We start from the raw sequence: 19475 nt of genomic DNA on the forward strand, positions 1-19475 counted from the left end.
TTTTTTGGGCATAAACTGTTTATGGCAGCCAATTTTAAAAGAATGATTTTTTTGCCAGAGGGGCACTTTTTTATACCCCTCAATTTTTAAACAAATGTTTTCCCAATATTTTAAACAAATGCTTCACATGTACCACAAAGGCGCAGGGGTACTGGGCACATCTTTTCTGTACCTGTCAAACCCACAATTGTTTTGTCAACAGATATTTATCCTTTTATATCAAAGAATATCTAAAAGGTTGGTGCCAGGTTTATTAGCCACACGTTTTGGGGTGTTTGTTAATAATAAAGCATTCATGAAATCTGTACAAAAGTTTATTTTTATGGCAGCTTAGATCACTAGCTCACTCATTTTACAGTGCTGGAAAACTCTTAGATGCTCATCATTTGGTCAATAGGAAATAAAAAAAATGAGTAAGATACGGCACCGTCCCCCGCACTCGGCGAGCGACCACCAGCAGCAGATCATTCTCCCACCTCACCGCGAAGACTTGAAACACCCTCCCCATCTGCCTGCGACAGACCCAGGACCTGTTGACCTTCAAAAGACTTTTCTGCGCTATTTCCTGCTGTGTATAGGAGCAAATCATGAAATATAAGAAAAGTGGGATCCATTTGTTTGTTCCCAGTGAGATCTTCTACTTATAATTGTTTTGGAGTTTCTTGGTTGTACAAGACTCAGTGCATTTTAAAGGCACAACTGCACTATGTCTGATGATTAGATGCACTTTAAAGAACATGCTCTGATTAGGTGGTTGAAATTCTCCCTGCATATCAAGAGTAGAATTGGTCATTGTTTTAGCATCGCTCCTATTTTTTGTTGTCAAATGTTGCATCTTTTTGAAATGCTATCTTCTATTATTTAAGAACACGCTTATTCACGTTGCACTTTAAATACATACAATTTACTGAGGGTATTGCACTTAAATAATATGCATTAAACTGTGCTCCTGCCCTGTTGGGATTTAGATACATATCTGTATGTCAAGTGCTTAGATCTTTTTAACTTATGTACTTAGACCTTTTACCTATTTGAGACATGTCTGACTTATGGCGCCTACATAACTGCTGCTATTTTTGCACTATTTATGCTTACACTTGTTCACTTTGCACTTTAAAAATGTACTATTTGCAGTGTCTGTTATGTATGACTGCTTGTGATAAGTTTGTAATTGTATTTTTATTCTATCTGCTAATAAAAAATAATATATAGCACTAATTGCTCTGCAGATATACTCTTAGGCATCCATGCCAAGCTTGATGAGTTCATAAATGAAGTGGATAAGGAGGTCAAACATATGTATCGCTTTGCCACTGCCAGGGCATACAGTGTGGCGATGATGGCACTATAAGGCAAATATTGAAGGCTATCTTAAATGAATTTGTAGGGTCCTAAAACAACCTATATGCGAAGCACTACTCTACCACATCAGGAGACTATACGGCCTATTTTGACAGAGTTGCACTGGCTTGGCTGGAGGGGCCACTACAACTATTTTTGGAGGAGGACATTACTCTTGAAATTACTAAGGCCATATCTGGTCTGCCCACAGGCAAATCATCGGGGTTCGATGGTTTTAGGCCTGAATTTTACGAAGCGTATGCTAAATATTCTGGCACCCAGATTCCAGCTTCTCTTTGCTGAGGCATTGGAGAGTGGTTCTCGTCTACTTTTTAAGGAGGCCATCACATTATGCAGTTAAAACCTGGTAAGCACCCAAGTTATCCACACTCTTACCGCCCACTGTTGCTTATAAAGACAGATTCGAAGATTTTTGCCAAAATTCATGCTAACAGAATACAACCCCTGCTACCGAGGTGATCATCCCAGACCAATCGAGGTTTATACATGGAAGGTTTACTGTACATAATCTGCAAACACTATTTGCACTTCTGCACCAAACTGATCCAGTAGAGGACGTAGTGGTGGTCCTGTTAAGAAGTCACCAAGACGTTTGACTCTGTAGAGTGGGGGTACCTATTTGCAGTATGGAGCAGCATGGTTTTTTTATTGCATTTTATTTGATTTATAAAACTACTCTGCACTTCCCCTAGGTCCAGAGTTTGACATTCGACCCGTTCGAGGGATGCCCCTTCTCCCCCTTGCTATTTGTCACTGCAAAGGAGACGTTTGCCTGTGCCATTTGGTAACTAGATGGGCATAGGAGGCTTACATTTTCACCACCCAATTTAATTGTAACCCTATCCGCTGATGACATTACACTCTCTTTGTAACCACTGCCATATCCTCGCCCCTGTTACACAAAAATTGACCCTGCTTCGAGTACAGTCACGAACAGGGAAAAACTGAAGTAAAAAAGTCTGCCATATTTCTCCTAACTCCGGCAATAACGGAACAGCAGTTTGAATATCCCATCCCCTGGTGCAGTACATCCCCCAAATGCTTTGGCATTTGGGTGAGCCGAAACTGGGAGACCATAATCAAGGAAATTAATGGCACTACCATTTAAAAAAATGGAAGATCATTTCATCCACAGTGGATTAGACTCACTTTATCCTTGCATGGTAGAATTGCCCTGATGAAGATGATAATCCTACTGAAACATTTGTACTCATTTGATAACATATCGATCCAATTGAATAGGCAATTTCTCAACACTCATGTCCCTCATAAATATACTTGCATGGGCCACTAGACTGCCTCAGGTCAATTGAGAAACTATCACTTTGTCGTACAAACAGGTAGGTCTGGCAGCGCCAGACTTCGAGTTGTATTATTATCTTTGCGCGCAAACCCAATATGCTTTTTATTGGCACCCACCACCCTATATGGCTTAGAAAAGCATTATGCGGCCTTCCCCGCCCCACTCATAGAGCAAGAGACTAGGCACAAGCATGCAGAAATAAGCACAGTAGCAAACACACAGATGTCATGGGGAGGAATAGGTATGTGATATGGGGTTATTTTAATATTCTGCAGTTTTAATATTCTGCAGCTCGAATACATTGGCCAAATTGGTTTCTTGGTAGTGGAAGTCCATGGGTGACCTGTTCCAGAATGGTGAAATTATACCTGCTTTTAACATGACAGAACAGGAGCTGACCACTGCCCTAGACTTATATCTATACTAACAGATACATGCACAATGCAAAGACCACTGCATCACACTTCCCGCGTGCACCCCCTGAATATCAGGCATGGATTACCTTGCTGACAGTGGAATCTTGCAGGCACCTCATCACTCGTTTATATATGACAACCCAGGCTACGGCCCCACTGGTAACACCAATGGCGAGAGACGAATGGGAGAGGTGGGGCTTGAGAGAGACGATGACCCCAAAGGGATGGGCTTTTTACTGCTCACAGACCGGGCCCTAGGGCCCAACAGCCAGCTTCGGCTAATTCACTTTAAATTTCCAGACCGGGTGTTCCACACTCCACCTAAACTCTGTGCCTGGGGTTAAGAACAGATTTCAGATGTGCTCACTGTGGTGCCCCCAAGGCAGACTTTATTCACTGTGCCTGGCTGTGCCCGCCTATATAGCCACTTATTGGTCCCAGATATTCCATGCTCTTTCTGCAATGATTGATATGGCGGTGTTACCCTCAGCAAACCGGCTATGCAGGGCAACACTCTTCATAAACCATGGGAGGTGCATAATATAGATCCATAGCATTGTGGCTGGCAAAGAAATTGTTGGCTTGCCACTGGGGAAGAATACACCCGCCGGTTGTCAAAATATAGCTTCACAACTTATTGTATGGTCAGGAACAATTGGACACTTACTATCTGTTGCTCCCACCCAAGAACAGACCTAGGGAGGTAAGAGATCTACTTATGTATGGTGGTCCTGAACCGAACAGCAGTAGGGACAGGGAGTTACCATCTTACACCAGATGCACTTTGTAATACATAACGTATTCACTCTAGTGTTTCTGGAATGCTTAACTGGAATGTTTTACATGCAGAATGTACTTTACCCTCATGTTCTAGGTTTTCCTATGGTGCTTTGGTTCTGTTCTATGGCAGTTACAGATTGCTGCTGTAGTGGACAGTCCACTCTTGTTACTTCTCTGGAACTTAATAAAAGGATTAACTTGTTCTACATGGATTCTGTCCCATCTATTTACTACACACTTCTGAATGGGATAGAGGCTGGCACCTCTGGGTTGGACCTGCCATCTGATGGACCTAGATGCTGGGTGCCAGGGTTAGGTGTCTGGTGCCAATTTATGGTGGTGAGTGGTCACCTAGATATAGCCCTATCAGATTATAAATGTATCTACCTATCGAGCCTGATTCACTGCCTATGTCCAACCTGGATTATATTCTATGCTATCATGCAATGCACTGTCCTGGGGAAGGTTTAAAGTGATAATTGTTCTTCTGCTCTGTTATTTTTGCTGTTGCAAGTAATGAATAAAACAAAATAAATGAAATTAAAACTTTTGAATTTGACCCGGTCTAGTCTGATCAGGTACCCACAGTTAGTGCTTTTTGCCTTTTGGCCGGAGGAACAGTTACAACTTTGAAAAAATCATATGTCCGCTTCCCTACAGATTTTTGTCCTTTCCATGTTAGTTTGCTCATTATATTTTACTCTATTTGTATAAATTAGAGTGGGATTTCTATGGTGCTGTGCCGTATACTTTTTAACAGTGCTCTGTGCTACATCTACAATGGGTTGAGTTCAGGTTTAAATTATTGAGACCTAACTGAACCTAGTAGGGAATAGTGCCATGATTGCCTGAAGAGGACTACCGTCCACTTCAACGAATAATTCACTTTCTCACAGTGGTACACTTGAGGATTTGGAGCTCTACCTTGAGTGATAAGAATCCAAGGCACACTTTTGACCACTTCACATTCTCGAAGACGACTAAGTGACTACTGATTTCCTTTACATTTCATAAATTGCTATAGTGGGTCTTATATGGAAGATACGGTCTTCGTAAAACATATTGCCCCAAAGGCAATCCTTCATAAGAAAAGCAACTCTCATTAATCGTTGTGTGTTAAATAAAGCTTGAGGCCTTGCTGGGTAATTAGAGCTGTCTCCTTCTATTTTTAGGGTGTCTATGTGGTCATTCTGTTTTCTCTTCTAGTTTTTCTTTACACTTAGACCAGAATTATATGCAGAGATAGGCCACGTTGGTGGCCACCAAGTATGGTATTGGGAACTCTTTCTACTCTCTTTTTCTCAGCATGTTCACTTTAGGTCTCTAGGTATTTTGGGGGTGTGCTCCCATTTTGAAATTAAGATCCCCCATTTCCCCATTCGTTACTTCTCAGTCCCACCCCTGTGTTTTCCAGGTTGGTTCCATGTGCTGTGTGCTCTTCCCGGAGGGAGAAGAGACATGTAGTGAGTGCATGTGGGTTGCCAGTGAGAGGGCTGGCCACTTCTTTTCCACCTCCTTACATTCTTTGCATTATTTCACCCATTTTGGCTATCCCTTTCTGAACAACTGAAAGCCTCTGGAGTTTGCTACCCTCCCCATGTTTCTGGGACCACGCCTTTGTCCCTCACTTTCTCTTCTTAAGGCTTGGCTGAGGACAGGTTCTCCCAGGATTGCCATTTTGACTTAAACCAATATGCTGCCATACAGCATTTTATCTGCCTGCTGAGATGCCATTTAGTTTATCCTCACTATGTATTCATGAATCCTCTCTCTGAGATAACCAGCTCCAGAGTCGTGCTAGGCCTTATGCATTAATACCATGGCCTTAAATTGCCCCCTCTTTTTTACAGGGAGCCAATGAAGGGCTTTCAGATGGGTAGATATTTAAGTTCTAGGAGGAAGTTAGAATAGAAGTCCGGCTGCCAAATTCTGCACCACCTGAAGTCTATTAAGAAGGTAATCAGGGTTGACAATGACCCGAGGGGTATGAGTTATACTGTCCGGGCCTGTCCTTATCTGTGGTCCCATATAAAAATACTGTACAACCCATAGAGTGAAGACATTTCCGTCCCCACAGATTGCACGGTACCAGGTATTTTGTAACTTCTCTGATCAGCTACTGTTGTGTATGCTGCCGAGATGCTTCGGATTGTCATGCCTATGCACTGATTTTGCGTAACTGTACTAATTGCTTTTTTGTCGATGAGTGTTAATATAAAGATTTATAAAAAAAAGAGTAATCAGGGACTCCAAGATAAAGGGCATTACCATAATGTAGTTTGATCCTGATCAGAGCTTGGATAACCTTTTTGCTGGCAGACTCAGACAGGAAAGGTATGAATCTTTTCAGCATACAAAGCGTGCTGAAGCATGAGCAGATTAAACCTATCTGTGGTTGGAAAGAGAGGGTGCTGTCAAATTTAATGTCAAGATTCTTCACAGAATTTTAAAGCGGACCTGGCTGCAGCGCGTCTTTAGGCCAGAAAGTTCTCAGTAAGTTAGGAGGGGCATCTATGAAGATCACAATCTCTGTCTTATCCGAGATGCATTTCAGTTGATGCAGAGCCAACCAACGAAACACTCTAGCAAGACATTTAGAAATGAGCTCCCCATCCAGCTCCTCTCCCCTACCACAGGAGAAGAGAAGCCGCTTATCATCCGAGTAAGAAATTACTTTTGTTCCCAATGACTCTGCCAAGATTGCCAAAGGCGTGAGGTAAATGTTAAACAGGGTGAGGCTTAGGGCAGATCCCTGGGGTACGCCCGCCATCAGAGTCCTAGCTGGTGAAGAAAATGGAGGCATCCATACTTCTTGGCTTTGATTACTCAAAAAAGAGGTCAGCTGTTTCAAGGCAATGTTTCTGATCCCTATCTCTTGAAAGCATTCGGGTAGTTTTACTTGGAGCAGTGTGTCGAAAGCAGCAGTTAGGTCTAACATGATGAGAATGGCTTGCATCCCTTGTCAAGCGTGCTTCTGACATGCTCCACTACTTCCAGAAGCACTGTCTCAATGCTGAAGTGGGGTCGAAAGCCTGATTGACTGGGATGTAATATTTTGTTACCTCCCCGGTATTGGGACAATTGACGCTTGACTTCCTTCTCCAAAATTGTGGAGAAGGCAGGGAGATAGGTCTATAGTTTGCTCATTGCTTTGGATCAGCCAAAGCAATGAGCATCACTTTTGCCCTTTTACTACGTGCAAGGACCAAGCAAGTCGCCAGCAAGGTATTTAGTATATTACTTACTATAGGATTGACAGTTTGGGCGACAATAGTTAACAGATTAGTAAGACATGGGTCCAAAGGTGAGCCTGACTTCAGGCATTCAATCACTATTAGTGACATTTAGAGAGGCAGTGGGTCGAAATTGGCCAGGGAGGAGTGTACGGTGAAAGAGATGTGGTCTTCCAGGAGATCCACATGCGTCTGGTCAGTCCGTACAATGTTAAGAAGATTGGCCTGGATGGTATTGATTGTTTCATAAAAGAATGAATATAACTCCTTACACCACACAGATGACGGTTTTTCATTCTCTATGTATTACCTCAGGTCTGAGAAAGGAACTGACAAGTTAAACAATCTAATATGACTTGGTGTCTGCCGCCTTGATCTTTGTTTCGAAGGTCTTTTTAGCTAGAGACACCTTCACATGGTATCTTTTTAATGCAAGCTTAAGAGTTGCTTTATCTCCTGGCTTGAAATTACTACTCCATACCCTTTCAACGTATTTGAAATGTTTTTTGCATGCTCTAAGCTCATCAATAAACCAGGGGGCGATGGTTTCACCCCCATTGGAGTACATTTTATGGTAGGGGCTAACTTATTGATGGTCCCTAGGATCCAGCTGTTTAAGCCTGCAGTGTCCTCTTCCATACAAACGGATAGAGCCGGTGTATTTATTGTCAAGGTTAGCCTCAAGTCATCTTGCAGTATTTTGTGGTAGGCTCGATAGGTGGTCAAGGTATTTTCCGTAAGAGGGAACCGAATACATGTTTGAAGCCAATAGAATTAAATAAGGTGGTGATCAGACCATACAAGAGGGGATGGTTGTGACACCACCAGATGACTTTAGAAAAGACCTGATCTAAAGTATCGCCTGCTTGGTGCATGGAACCAAAAACCTGTTGCTTAAGAGAGAAAGAGCTCATAGTATCTAAGAGCGTTGAAGCCTCTTGTTCCATGGTGTTATTCAAATAGACATTGAAATGTCCCAGCGTTATAAAGTGGGCATACATCATAGCCCCTGGAGGTAGGGTACTTCCTATTGGGTTCATGCAGTTGCTGGATTGGCCAGGGAGGAGGTAGAGGTTGGCACGCTTGGAGGAGGGTTAGGGACAGGCAGAAGAACAGTGCTTCCTCCTTCTAAATACCCTCAAGAGAAAAAGATGTGCATTCATATTCCTTCTTATAAAGATGACCGTAAGATATTCCACTCCCTAAACTCCATAAAATAACTCACTTATGCTCATGTATTTAAATGTTTCAGTCGAGGAATAGGTTATAATCCACTACTGAAGCATGATGTACTGGCTCCTTAACTAAAATAAACATGCATTGGCAAAGCCAATAAAGTCTGTCCTTGCCAAACATACACTTTTTAAAAACAAATCATAGACAAAAATATTTGGCAAACATGTAAAAGTAATTCAAATAAAGGACCAGCTTAGCAATCCACAGACACCAGCATTGTGATTGAACTGCACTCCTTTTCATGCAGCTGGTACATATGCTCATGCCAAATTGTGTCACTCACAGTAGAAGACAGTTAATGGATGAAGTGAGTTGACCTACTGATTGAGATATATTGCCACTGGGTATGGTGGTTGCCACCGGGTACTTAAAGTTAGGACCGTGCTTGTTTCCAAAGGAAAACCGTTTTTTTTGTTTTTCCTAATAAATTTGCCGTTATTTTATGAATTTTCGCAAAACATTCCAAAAGCAACTTTTTTCCACCTCAGCTCCTACCTGGAAAGTTTCAAGGCACTTCAAGGAGGAGGGGAGAGTTCAAGAAAAATCAGGGCATCCCAAAATGCATTTTCCCTATTCATTTTGCATAGAAATATTAACAGCTACAGCCAAAACCTCTGGATGAATTTAGACCAAATTTAGCAGAAAGTTAGATCTTGGTCCAGAAAGCATTGTTTTGTGATTTGGTGTAAATCCATTTGGTAGTTTTTGAGAAATTAAGGCTCAAAAACTTTGCACATTTCATGCCGCGAAGGATCTGAGGAGCAGACAGATTCCTGAGGCGAGATCCTATTGGCTGCCACCACATCAACAACAATGTGGATGCAGCCATCGTAGTGCTCAAGACTCAGTCCTGAGTCTTGGAAAACAGATTTAAAAGAGGGACCCTCTCTAGGGTCAAAACATATTTTTTCAAAATTTAATTTGATTGACTCGTGCCCCAAAGTAACTAGACCTCACTCCCTCGCCATGCGCTGCTAATTACCTCCCATATTACATCACTAGTGACATGTTCTGTGACATCAATGATAATAGGACTGTAATATCTGAAGTTACATTATGGATGACAAAATTGTGCCTGGCAGAAGCACAAGTTATAGTTAATTTAGGCCTCGAGGTCCGGTTACTTGAGATAAGTAGAACTAGTGAATGTCAATGGTTTTGATAGTTTAAATATTCTCTTTTTTGCTTGGCAACTTTTCATGTCAACATCTGCAGCAACATTGATTTGCAAGTGATATATGTCCTCTTTCTTAGCAAGTTAATTGTTAGAGTGGGCAAGCTAATTTAACTGAATAACCTTCCATAGCAGCATAAGCCCAGTTGAGGAGTCTACATAATAAAGACGGAAACAATCATTTATTTATAATAACAATAATACAAATAATAATATTAACAATAGAATAGCAGGTCAGTGAATGTGTAAATTCAACATTAACCAGGTGAAGTTTATGAGCCTGCCTTATTACTTTGGCTTTATAAATATTTGCTTGTGGACAGTGGGTGTGTTATGGTATCCCCGTACAGAAACAAATCCATGTGTACATGAAAACGAGTGTTTGCCATTTTGACAACATTTTGGATTTGAAGTGAGATCTTAGTGTCCTGTAAACTTTGGAGAATTGTTTCTGAAAAGCCAGCAACAAAGACGTCATTCAGATGCAGATATTAAAAACATGTTAGTAGCCGAAGAAATAACATTATTATGGATCGCACCCAGCTGATCACACAGATTAAGGTCTCATTTAATTAATATAGTAGCAACAATACTCTCTGCATGAAAAGAAAGGCAGCAATGACCAACAAAAACTCATTAAAGACTATTAAATTAAAACAGGGCACAAAGGGAAATATCCTGAAATGAAAATGATCTCGGTGCAGCAAAAATGTCAAATAAGTTCTGTAACGTTTGTAAGGTAATTGGAAAATATTCTTTAGATAAAAATAATGTATATGGTTTCTCTCTCGACCAGCCTTTCCTCTTTCCAAAATATGTGAATCTCAAGTCTTCAGATTAAATCTCTAAAAAAAATCTTTAGTTGTTGCATGTCGGATCAAAAGTGGCAAGTATTCTTTCTGCCTATGCATGCTCTTGACTGCATGTTTTACATAAAATTACCAGCACAAATAGCTGCGAAACTGGGGAGGTGATGCATATTGACAACTCACCCTGATGCAAGCCCCGGACCTATTCAGGCCTGCCTGAGTAGGGCTGAAACATGCTGGGTAAAGAAGGGTCATAGGACCATTGAATCCTAAATACCCCCACAATATTCAGTGTTACTGTCCCCAACCACTCCATAAATAAAGGGATACCTTGGAGCTGTTGAGGGATATCTAATCTGTAGTTATGCCTACTCGTTATTTTCCCATAGGAGCTCTCCTGAAACATGGTCGAGCCCACCCTGACTTTTAGGAGTCCAACGAAGAAGTATCACAAGTGTGAAGATTATTTAAAGAAAAGGATTTTTTTCATTTCCAGCACTCATTGACACAGAATCTAGTTGAGGCGACCACTTCCTCATCACACACATGTTGTGACACTATATGGGGTACCTGCGAGTATTGTATAGTTAGTTTGGTAGGACGTATTCCCCCTCTCCTTCCAGAAAGGTGAAAGGGCCTCTCCATCCTTTAGTAATGGCCAGGGCTTCCCACACCCAGTTCCTAGTTGATCACAGTATTTCCTGGCACACCATTTAAAACAGTTGTTGTTTCTCCTGGCAAAGGAATTCCAATCACAATATTTCGAAAGAGTAAGTTGCATCAGACAGGTAATGAGTCTCTCCTCTAGCACATGTCTTTTCCTGCTACACCTCTAGTATTTCGTAATGGGCTATGTTATTGCAGTGCACATACACAATTTGCTGCTGCAAAAAGTATTACTCGTAAATATTTTAGCTCACTCTGAAGTGTTGAACTTGTACATTAGTTTCTCTTTAGAAATGTCTGTAAAGTGCATAGCTCTTTAGGTAATGTATTTGGTAGTATATGATAATAACACTTACAGATTGATCTTCGAACTGGTGGGAGGCCATGGAAGACGTTAAGGAAGAGCTAAAGTCCATGCCAGAAGACGTATCCTGCAGAAAAAGAAAGAAAAAAAGAAAATTAAGACTGTTTGCTAGTAGTACTAACTGTGCCTTTAACAAGTGAGAAAATATCTCCCATGCAACCTACCATGATTGGATTTTTTTTAATTTTGGAAGGTGACATTTAAACATAATGATGTACTTCATGGATTGAACACATACAGAAATCTAGAGGAAAAAATAGTTAAAGATTTCACACTGTTTCTGTTGAAAGCGACCCATGTTTGGTGGTTCCAGCATTTCCTAAAGTGACACACGGGCGGCGAAGGACTTTCTGACAAATCAACACACACTATCGCCAAAAACCTGCAAATGTTCACAACTTCCGCAAGAAATTAACATCCACCACAATTTCAATATCAAATACATTTATAATGTTTTTCCCATGTGTACATTGTATGAGTGTTAGGTTGGTATTAATGTAATGTGCCTAACTGCAGATGTATTAATTACTTTAGTGGCAGACACATTTGTGTCTGGTTGTCTTGATTCTTACAAACACTTTGATGCCAAAAGAAGTCCAACTATATGGATTTTCCAAGCATATAGATTTGTGATGGCATCCTCTGCCCATTTCATTACATAGCGGAGATATTTCGTGTTTAACTTTTGGAGGGAAAAGTCGACCCCAAGCATGGGAGACAAGACTTGGTGTGAATTTACACTGATTTCGGATCTCTTGATCATACCAGATTATCAAATCGGGCAATACAGACAAGTCTAGCGCTGAGATGAGAAACAGCGCATGTTTATGGAATGAGAGCATTTCTCCCATCCCCTAAAGATGGAAAGCGAGAGCTGGAAAAACAGTCTACAGAGAAGAGGATGAGCTTAAGAGAGGGCCTTCTGAAAGTTGATAGGTGTGGGGTGAAATCAAAGTGTGAGGAAATTGTTCGTGCTATCAGGATATCACAGGAGATGAACTGTATTTCAATATATGGTTTGACATTTCCGAAGCTAGGTATGCGGCAGCAGAGCACTTTACATGGGTATGAGATTAAAGTAGAACAGAGTTATGAGAGATAGAGGTAAAGAGCGCGGTTTGAGAGTTGATTGAAGACCATTGAGTGTGGTGTAGCAGAGAGCTGAAGGGGGATCCAGAGTGAGTGCTGGACTGGAAGACTGAGGGGGAGGTATGCAGTTGGAAATAGCAAAACTGTGGAGAAGGGACAGGTGGCGAGTGGTGGTGAGTGCTGAGAACAGGAGGAAGATATGCCGTGAATGAGAGCGGAAGGTGAGCATTTGACAGTAATAAAAGGTAGAGCATGGGAGAACTGTTTTAGTCATGTAAAAGAAGAATTAGCTAAGCCTCAAATATAGAAGGATCTTATTTCCAAACAGAAGATGTAGCGTAATTCCATGTGTTCGAAAGAAGGGACAGAGCCCTGTATTTGTGGATCTATTCCTCACTGCTGGCCCAAGCGCTAGTGTGCAGTAACCGGAGCTATTTGAATGAAGCAAAGTGTACCGCTGTGCTAGCCTTCTTCACTGGTTCTAACTTTTCCTCGGAACAACGGCAAGCGATAGCCAAATTGAACAGAGACATTACTCCCATAGACATGAAGGAAATTAAAGTTACAGAAGTAGCTTAAGGTGTTTCACATACAATTTGACCCCCAGTGCTATACTGGCAACCCCATATCTGACACATAATGGTCAGAAAAGCCCTTTATGTCCAATACAGTCTCAAACTATTAGTCGTGTTAGGAGCCTCATGCACCGATAAAGCCTCACTAGACCTGTACAAATGTAAGGACCTCAGTGCTGGCAAACATGCTGAATGGAGCCTCCGTGCAGCCCCGAAGGCTCGGTGCAGCATAAGAACCCATGTACAGCCTGAAAGGCCCAGTGCAGTTTCATATACCAACACACAGTCTCATACCCAGTTCACCCCCTCAGCCCCATAGAATCTTTAGGGATTCTACCCTAATGTAAGCAGGGTCCGAGTAAGTTATTGGGGAGTCAACATAACACAGCCAGGCTCCCCTGGCAGGTGCTGGGTTGGGAGACAAACCAGTGCAGCTATTATCACCTCCCTTTCCTTCTACCCACGTTTTCCAAAAGTATAGTTTCCTGGTGACCTGATGATGGGAAAAAGAAGGAACTCTTGTCCGTCCACAGCCTCCTTGACAGATAAATCATATGCTTGGGATGCTTATAAATGAAAAGAGCTGGGGAATTCATGAAGTCAGTCTGACTTCTTCATAGTCCTGTGTGTTTCTGTCACGGTCAGAGCCTCTTCAATCACAGATCCCCACAGGTTTAAGGTGAATATCAAAGGTGGTAAGGTGTTTTCTACAGCTATTAAAAACAGAGTCCTAGATGGACTCTAGCAAACTAGACAGTTAACATGGCTTTAATGCAAGGCATATGGGAGTTATGCCTACGATTTACATGGCCCAGTCTCCTCTAATCTAATATCATGTGAGAGAGAAGAACAGTAGGAGTTTGCAACAAATGAATCTAGACTGGATGTGCACATAACATTCAGAAACCCAACCTCTTCTCAAATTTCTGTTAGGGACACAACGCAGAAGAAATGTCTTAGTTGACATGAATAAACTACATATTACTAATTATTGGCGCTGGTGCTCATGAAAAATACTGGTCTATCTCCATGAGCACGGATGATTGCAATAGCGAAGCTTTTATTACACGAATGCTCCGAAAGTTCTTTCCATTCTTGACCAGACACCAGAAGACAGTGGGCTCAACATGCATTCTAACATCTAGGATTAATTACTGCAGTCTGGAAAGGACACCGAGTTCTGCAGCACCCTTCATTTCAACATTAAGGAAAGGAATACCACCTCATGAGCGCAAGAACGTGGAGAGACAATGTCTCCAATAGACCCATTACAGTCCCTTAAATCAACTCGGAGGTAAAAGTACCTGAAGTAACCTCTACCACTAACAGGCAGCATAGATTGGTTACAGCTACCTGCCCTTGGATCGCCCGTACGATAGCCCACCATATTGCATACTTTTGTATGGAATAAACCTTCAGCATTATTTTCCCATAACAGAAGTTGTGTTGTGTATTTATTTATTCATGCATGCTCAGGCTGTGGGTGGGCATGTTGCCAATAATGGCACTAGACCCCTTACAGTCCCTCAAAATCAACTCGGAGTTAAAAGTTCCTTAAGTAACCCCTACCACCATGAGACCTCACTCCTCGTCAGGCAGCAACACTATTACACAAAATGTACATTAGTTAAAAGTCAAGTACAGAATGCGTCTGGGGCGCTGACAGATGTTCCTTGAAGGGTGTAGATATATGCTGAACTCAAGGACAGTCTGACAGATGTTTCAATATGAAATCTAGAACAAATCCTAAATGTTAAAAGAGAATTCACTGTCTAGACACAAGGAATGTGATTTCTTCATCCCTTCTGGAGTTAGGTATCTGCTTCCCAATCCGAGAGCATTGAGCACATCTCTCTGATGTTTAAGTTTATAGTCATTTTCAGCTTCCTTATTATGTGAGTTTACATAGAGGTGAACGCTGTGTGCCAACCAACCTTCTTACGATTGATCAAGTATTTTTAGCCATATTCAAAAACTTGATTACTATCAGGAAACTTCGATAGGTCACAGTACTACTCAGAGAAAAATGATAGTGGCAAATAAATGATTTTGATGAGCAAAACTCCCTCAATCTATTTGAAATGATGAAAAAGTGCATAGATTTACAAAAATTGGAATATGGATTGATTGAGATATTATTAACCGGAGGCAACCTGTTTGGCACCTTCATAGCAGTTACAGAAAAAATCATTTTATGTCTTACCTGGACTTGATACATTTACATTTCCCAGACCGGACTTCCCCTAAAGGTAAGAGTGGTTGAATACCTTAAATTCTTAGTAAATGTAAAGCTTCATCAGCCTTCACAGTTTCTCAAATATTTTAAATCATTTGTATACTTCCGAGAAGGCAATAATCTTAATTGAGAGGCGGAGCACCACCAAGGAGATTGGGAGGGCACCATATTGGTCATTGTATTAAAGAAGCGTAATGTTTGGAGACATCAGATTATTGCCCTGCGTCAAAGCTGCAGCACTGCTGCATTATTTCTCTAGAGCTTTCAATCACATCTGTCGGGTCTTGCTATAGAATAAATTCGCCTATTCGGGTTACCCAAAGCACATAATTGCAAAACGGTTCAAATTGCAGAGTACTATATGGGCAAGTCTTCCTGAAGTGGATCACACTTTTGGTTGCAAATGGTGACGTTGATTGTTTAATGACAAATGTTCATTATTTGTGACCAACTCTGAGGGCCAGTAAAGCAAGGCCACTTTATTAAGCAAATGACAATAAGGTTTCAGGAGTCGCTGAAGTATTCCAGTCTCATGCCAAACCCAATTCACGGGTCATCAATAAACAGAAAGCAAAAGCAATGGTTTTTGGTTACAGGAACGTTAGTGGTAGCTCTGTAATGTCAGGATGCAGTAGTCCAGACAGTTTAACTACAGGACTATATTGTTTGGTGGCAGACTGATTTGGATAAGATGATGGCTAAAGTAAGTCAACATCCAATATTTAGCAATAGGTTACGTGGATTTTATTCAGAATGCCTACTGCTGCTGCCTCGCGGCTATGGTGTGCTATATAAATGCCAAATCCATCCATACCTAAATCAGAAGCTTTAACTGTATCCTACCAAGGGTATGAAGAATAGGACACAAGGAGCACATCTATTGCTACCCATTGTCATCACATTGGTGGGTAGCCTTGAACGCATGCTGTTGGAGGTCAGAAACAGTGCACTGAAAGGGTCTCTCTTATATTGTTCCAGGGCTGAGAGGAATAATGGTTCCAAAGGTAAACATAAGATCTATGTAAACCCTTTTTTTTATATCAGTGTATTTCACTGATCTGACTAGAATATTGACCATAATGTTGTTCAACATAAATATAATGTCCTAAAAATTGTCTACAAACATACTGCCTCATTGGAGTTTATCGTAGAAAATCTACATCAAACTGGACAACATTTTTGCAACATTATTTAGGACACAATATTAATTTGAGGAAATATTACTAACTATGATGACATACAACACATCTTATTTCTCCTCTAGTTGCACGTTAAAGAAGAAAATATGCTTTTAAGCATTGGAGCTCAAAGTCTCCTCTCCAAATTAGAAAACATGACATTTATGGAAATTACTTTAGTAAGCATTACAATAAATTGCATTATCCAGCATTGTTTAAAAAATAAATTACAGGTAAGATTTGCCCTTCAGCTGCTTTTACAGGTCATTAGTGCTTCAACAGATGTTTCACAGAAGAGGAGCTCGGGAAGAGACTCTTCTACTGATCTTATTCCGCTGTGAAGCTTTAAAAACCTGTACTTTGGGGCTTATATAATATAGTATGGCAAGGTTTTCATAGTCTTCTAATACAAAATGCAGTGCCAGATCTGCGATGAAGTGGACTTAACCGCATGCGCGCTAGCGGGTTTTCCCGCTGCGCGCTGAAAATGCAAAAAACCCGTGTTACGTGACAAAGCCAGCTCGTCATGCGCGCAGCGCAGGTAACGCCCATGACGAGCTGGCTTTGTCACCAGCATCGAAGGGGTTAAAAGAAGCAGTCGGTCGACTTCCATGGTGGATGAAAATGGTTAGGTAGGTGGCACAAAAAATTGCTAAAGCCTTGTTTCCGCTTAACGACAACAATTTATTTTACAAAACTTTACTATCCCCACAAAAGGTGTTAACAAGGAGAACACACAGGCAGCAGCAACATCAATTAACCTCACACACTGAACAGTTATGAAACAGACCGCAAAAGTTTGAACAGGCTACTTTGTTTTAGGCTTAAGCCTTTAACTGCTAACAAAAAGCCTACATACATCAGTACAGCTTTATAAACACCAATAAACTACTGCACAACCACAAACTAAAATGCCATTCCAAGAAAGGAAAGTGAGTGAGAACTAGTCATTTTATTTCTACTTGATGGGCCAACACAATGCTACTTTGTTGTATAAAATAGCAGCAAGAAAGACAGACATTAGACTATTCTGGTTGGTTTTGTTGTTTAGGGATGTCACAAAATACGTTTTCTACTTCCTTTGTTTCCTTCACTTTTGTGTGCTTGAATTAAAGGTACAGGGCTTAGATGCATGTTTAGGTCCTGCCTAATTTTTTTATACACTGTAGAAAATCTGGGAATATTAAAATCATATGTCATCTTTTGACAGTGATTATTTATTTCGCTGGTGAAATGGCTGGCTCAGATGAATCTTGGCCAAATTGTACTATCACATTTTCCCACAGACTTATGCTGGGTAAAACCCTTTGATGCATCAACCCTCTGTTCTAACAAGTCAGAACTGAACACCTCAGGGTTTAAACATTCAGTGCACTGTGTAGTGACAGGTACATGTGAATAGAGGGCTGTCACCATGCATATGGGATGGTGGTGAAAACATGATAACTTTCCATATAACAGAGAAATTCATAGCTGTAAGGTGTTCTTTTGTTGTGTGCGATACCTTCAGTGTATCTTGGCTTTTTACCCAGCTGCACTTTAATGTTGGGTTTTCTGAGCCAATAGTCACAATATTAATAGCACAATTTCTAGTCCTAGAGTACAATGTGATGTCTGTTAAAAGGTCAGGACGTATTAAAAAAATGTGAAATTAGCCATGGGGACATTTGGCAACTATGAATGTCCACACAAAAGCAGCACCATCTTAATGTAGTCAGGCACACAAACTGTAGAAAAGCAGTGGTGAGCATTAATAAAGCATCAAGTGTCAGACGCTTTAGAATGGAGGGCTGCAAATTAATTGAGGAGCAATTAAATATTTTAACGTTTCACAAGATATGTGTTTGGCAGGGTTAGCCATTCCTTCAATGTCATAATATTTGGTAAGGAGGAGGTGAATGGCCCAATACTGTGTACAGGAATTTGGCTATTAAGACATTAATAGTCCTGTAAACCAGACAGGGTCCTGACACCGTGAGTTTGAGAGGTAATGACAAAGGGTGAGGGGGTAATGATATACGAGTGTCAATGAGAGTGCAATATACAGAATTACTATGCTTAAAACAGTCAAACATACACCCATTAGACAAACAGCCAATGGGAAGGCACTACATACCACGCAATATGTCTCCTTTAAATTAAATATGTGTTTTAAACAATCGCTGTAAATACAAAAAAAAATACGTTTTGTAAACACAGAAAGAACAGTTTTTGAATATTTTGGTGGGTTTGGAAGCTGCTTAAACACTGACATGTACTAATTTCAAATGGTTTGGAAAACCTGCTGGGTAAACCCCACTGAAATCCACAAATATAACACTGAAATCAGGATGGCCTAAGTATGAGCTTGCCTCAACATGGAATTAGTATATTGCCAGATTCCCCTCACATATAAAACAGATATGCACAATTGCTGTGGCATTGATTTATTATATACAATCACCCCTGAGTTGCCTAGGAGATCCGAAAGAAGAATGATGGGGTATAGTTGGAAAAGTTAATCATAGCTAAAGAAGGATATTGTTTTACCACTGTGCCTTCAGCAATGTCTCAAGGCATGGGCAAACTGGGTCTAGAACCATGAAGAGTCTGCTTCCAAACTGTCCTATGTTTGTTTTCTTTGAAACTGGAGGCAAGTAAGAGAAGACCATAATGTATTATATTGTGTTGTAACACTTATATAGAGATTATTACCCCTACATGGTGCACTGAAGCATTTGCTTACATGAGCACCATGATTAGCAGGGTGCGGTCTTTGTTTTGAACCTATTTGTGAAGTGCTTCCATGTTGTGCATGATGCCTACTGAGGTGTAGTTATCATGAGTTGGTTATCATATTGAGTTGTTCAGTATGAGATTCTTGATTTAAAATGTATGGTCCTGAGTAGGCATAGGTTGGGTGAAAAGCTGGTATGAGAGATCTAATCAGATGGACTTTCTTATTATCATCCCACATAACAATTGTCGATGTAAGATGTCAAGAAGGGGTCCTAGAATGCAGAGTGGTGGGGCACGCAGAGGTTGACAAAATTAGAGTTCTATGTTGGCCACTTA

At 40.9% G+C, this 19475-nt stretch overlaps 1 protein-coding gene across 2 annotated transcripts in view; it reads right to left on the bottom strand.

Annotated features, from left to right (window-relative positions):
* MCTP2 (multiple C2 and transmembrane domain containing 2) overlaps positions 1 to 19475 on the bottom strand; it is an 864328-nt gene that overhangs the window by 482163 nt on the left and 362690 nt on the right. For both annotated transcript variants that reach the window (XM_086958087.1, XM_086958088.1), the window contains exon 3: positions 11336 to 11410. In XM_086958087.1, coding sequence (XP_086814213.1) covers positions 11336 to 11410 — 75 coding nt within the window. The remainder of the gene's footprint in view (positions 1 to 11335; positions 11411 to 19475) is intronic.

Source organism: Lissotriton vulgaris, chromosome 2_1 (genome assembly GCF_964263255.1).
Source record: "Lissotriton vulgaris chromosome 2_1, aLisVul1.2, whole genome shotgun sequence".
NCBI lineage: Eukaryota > Metazoa > Chordata > Amphibia > Caudata > Salamandridae > Lissotriton > Lissotriton vulgaris.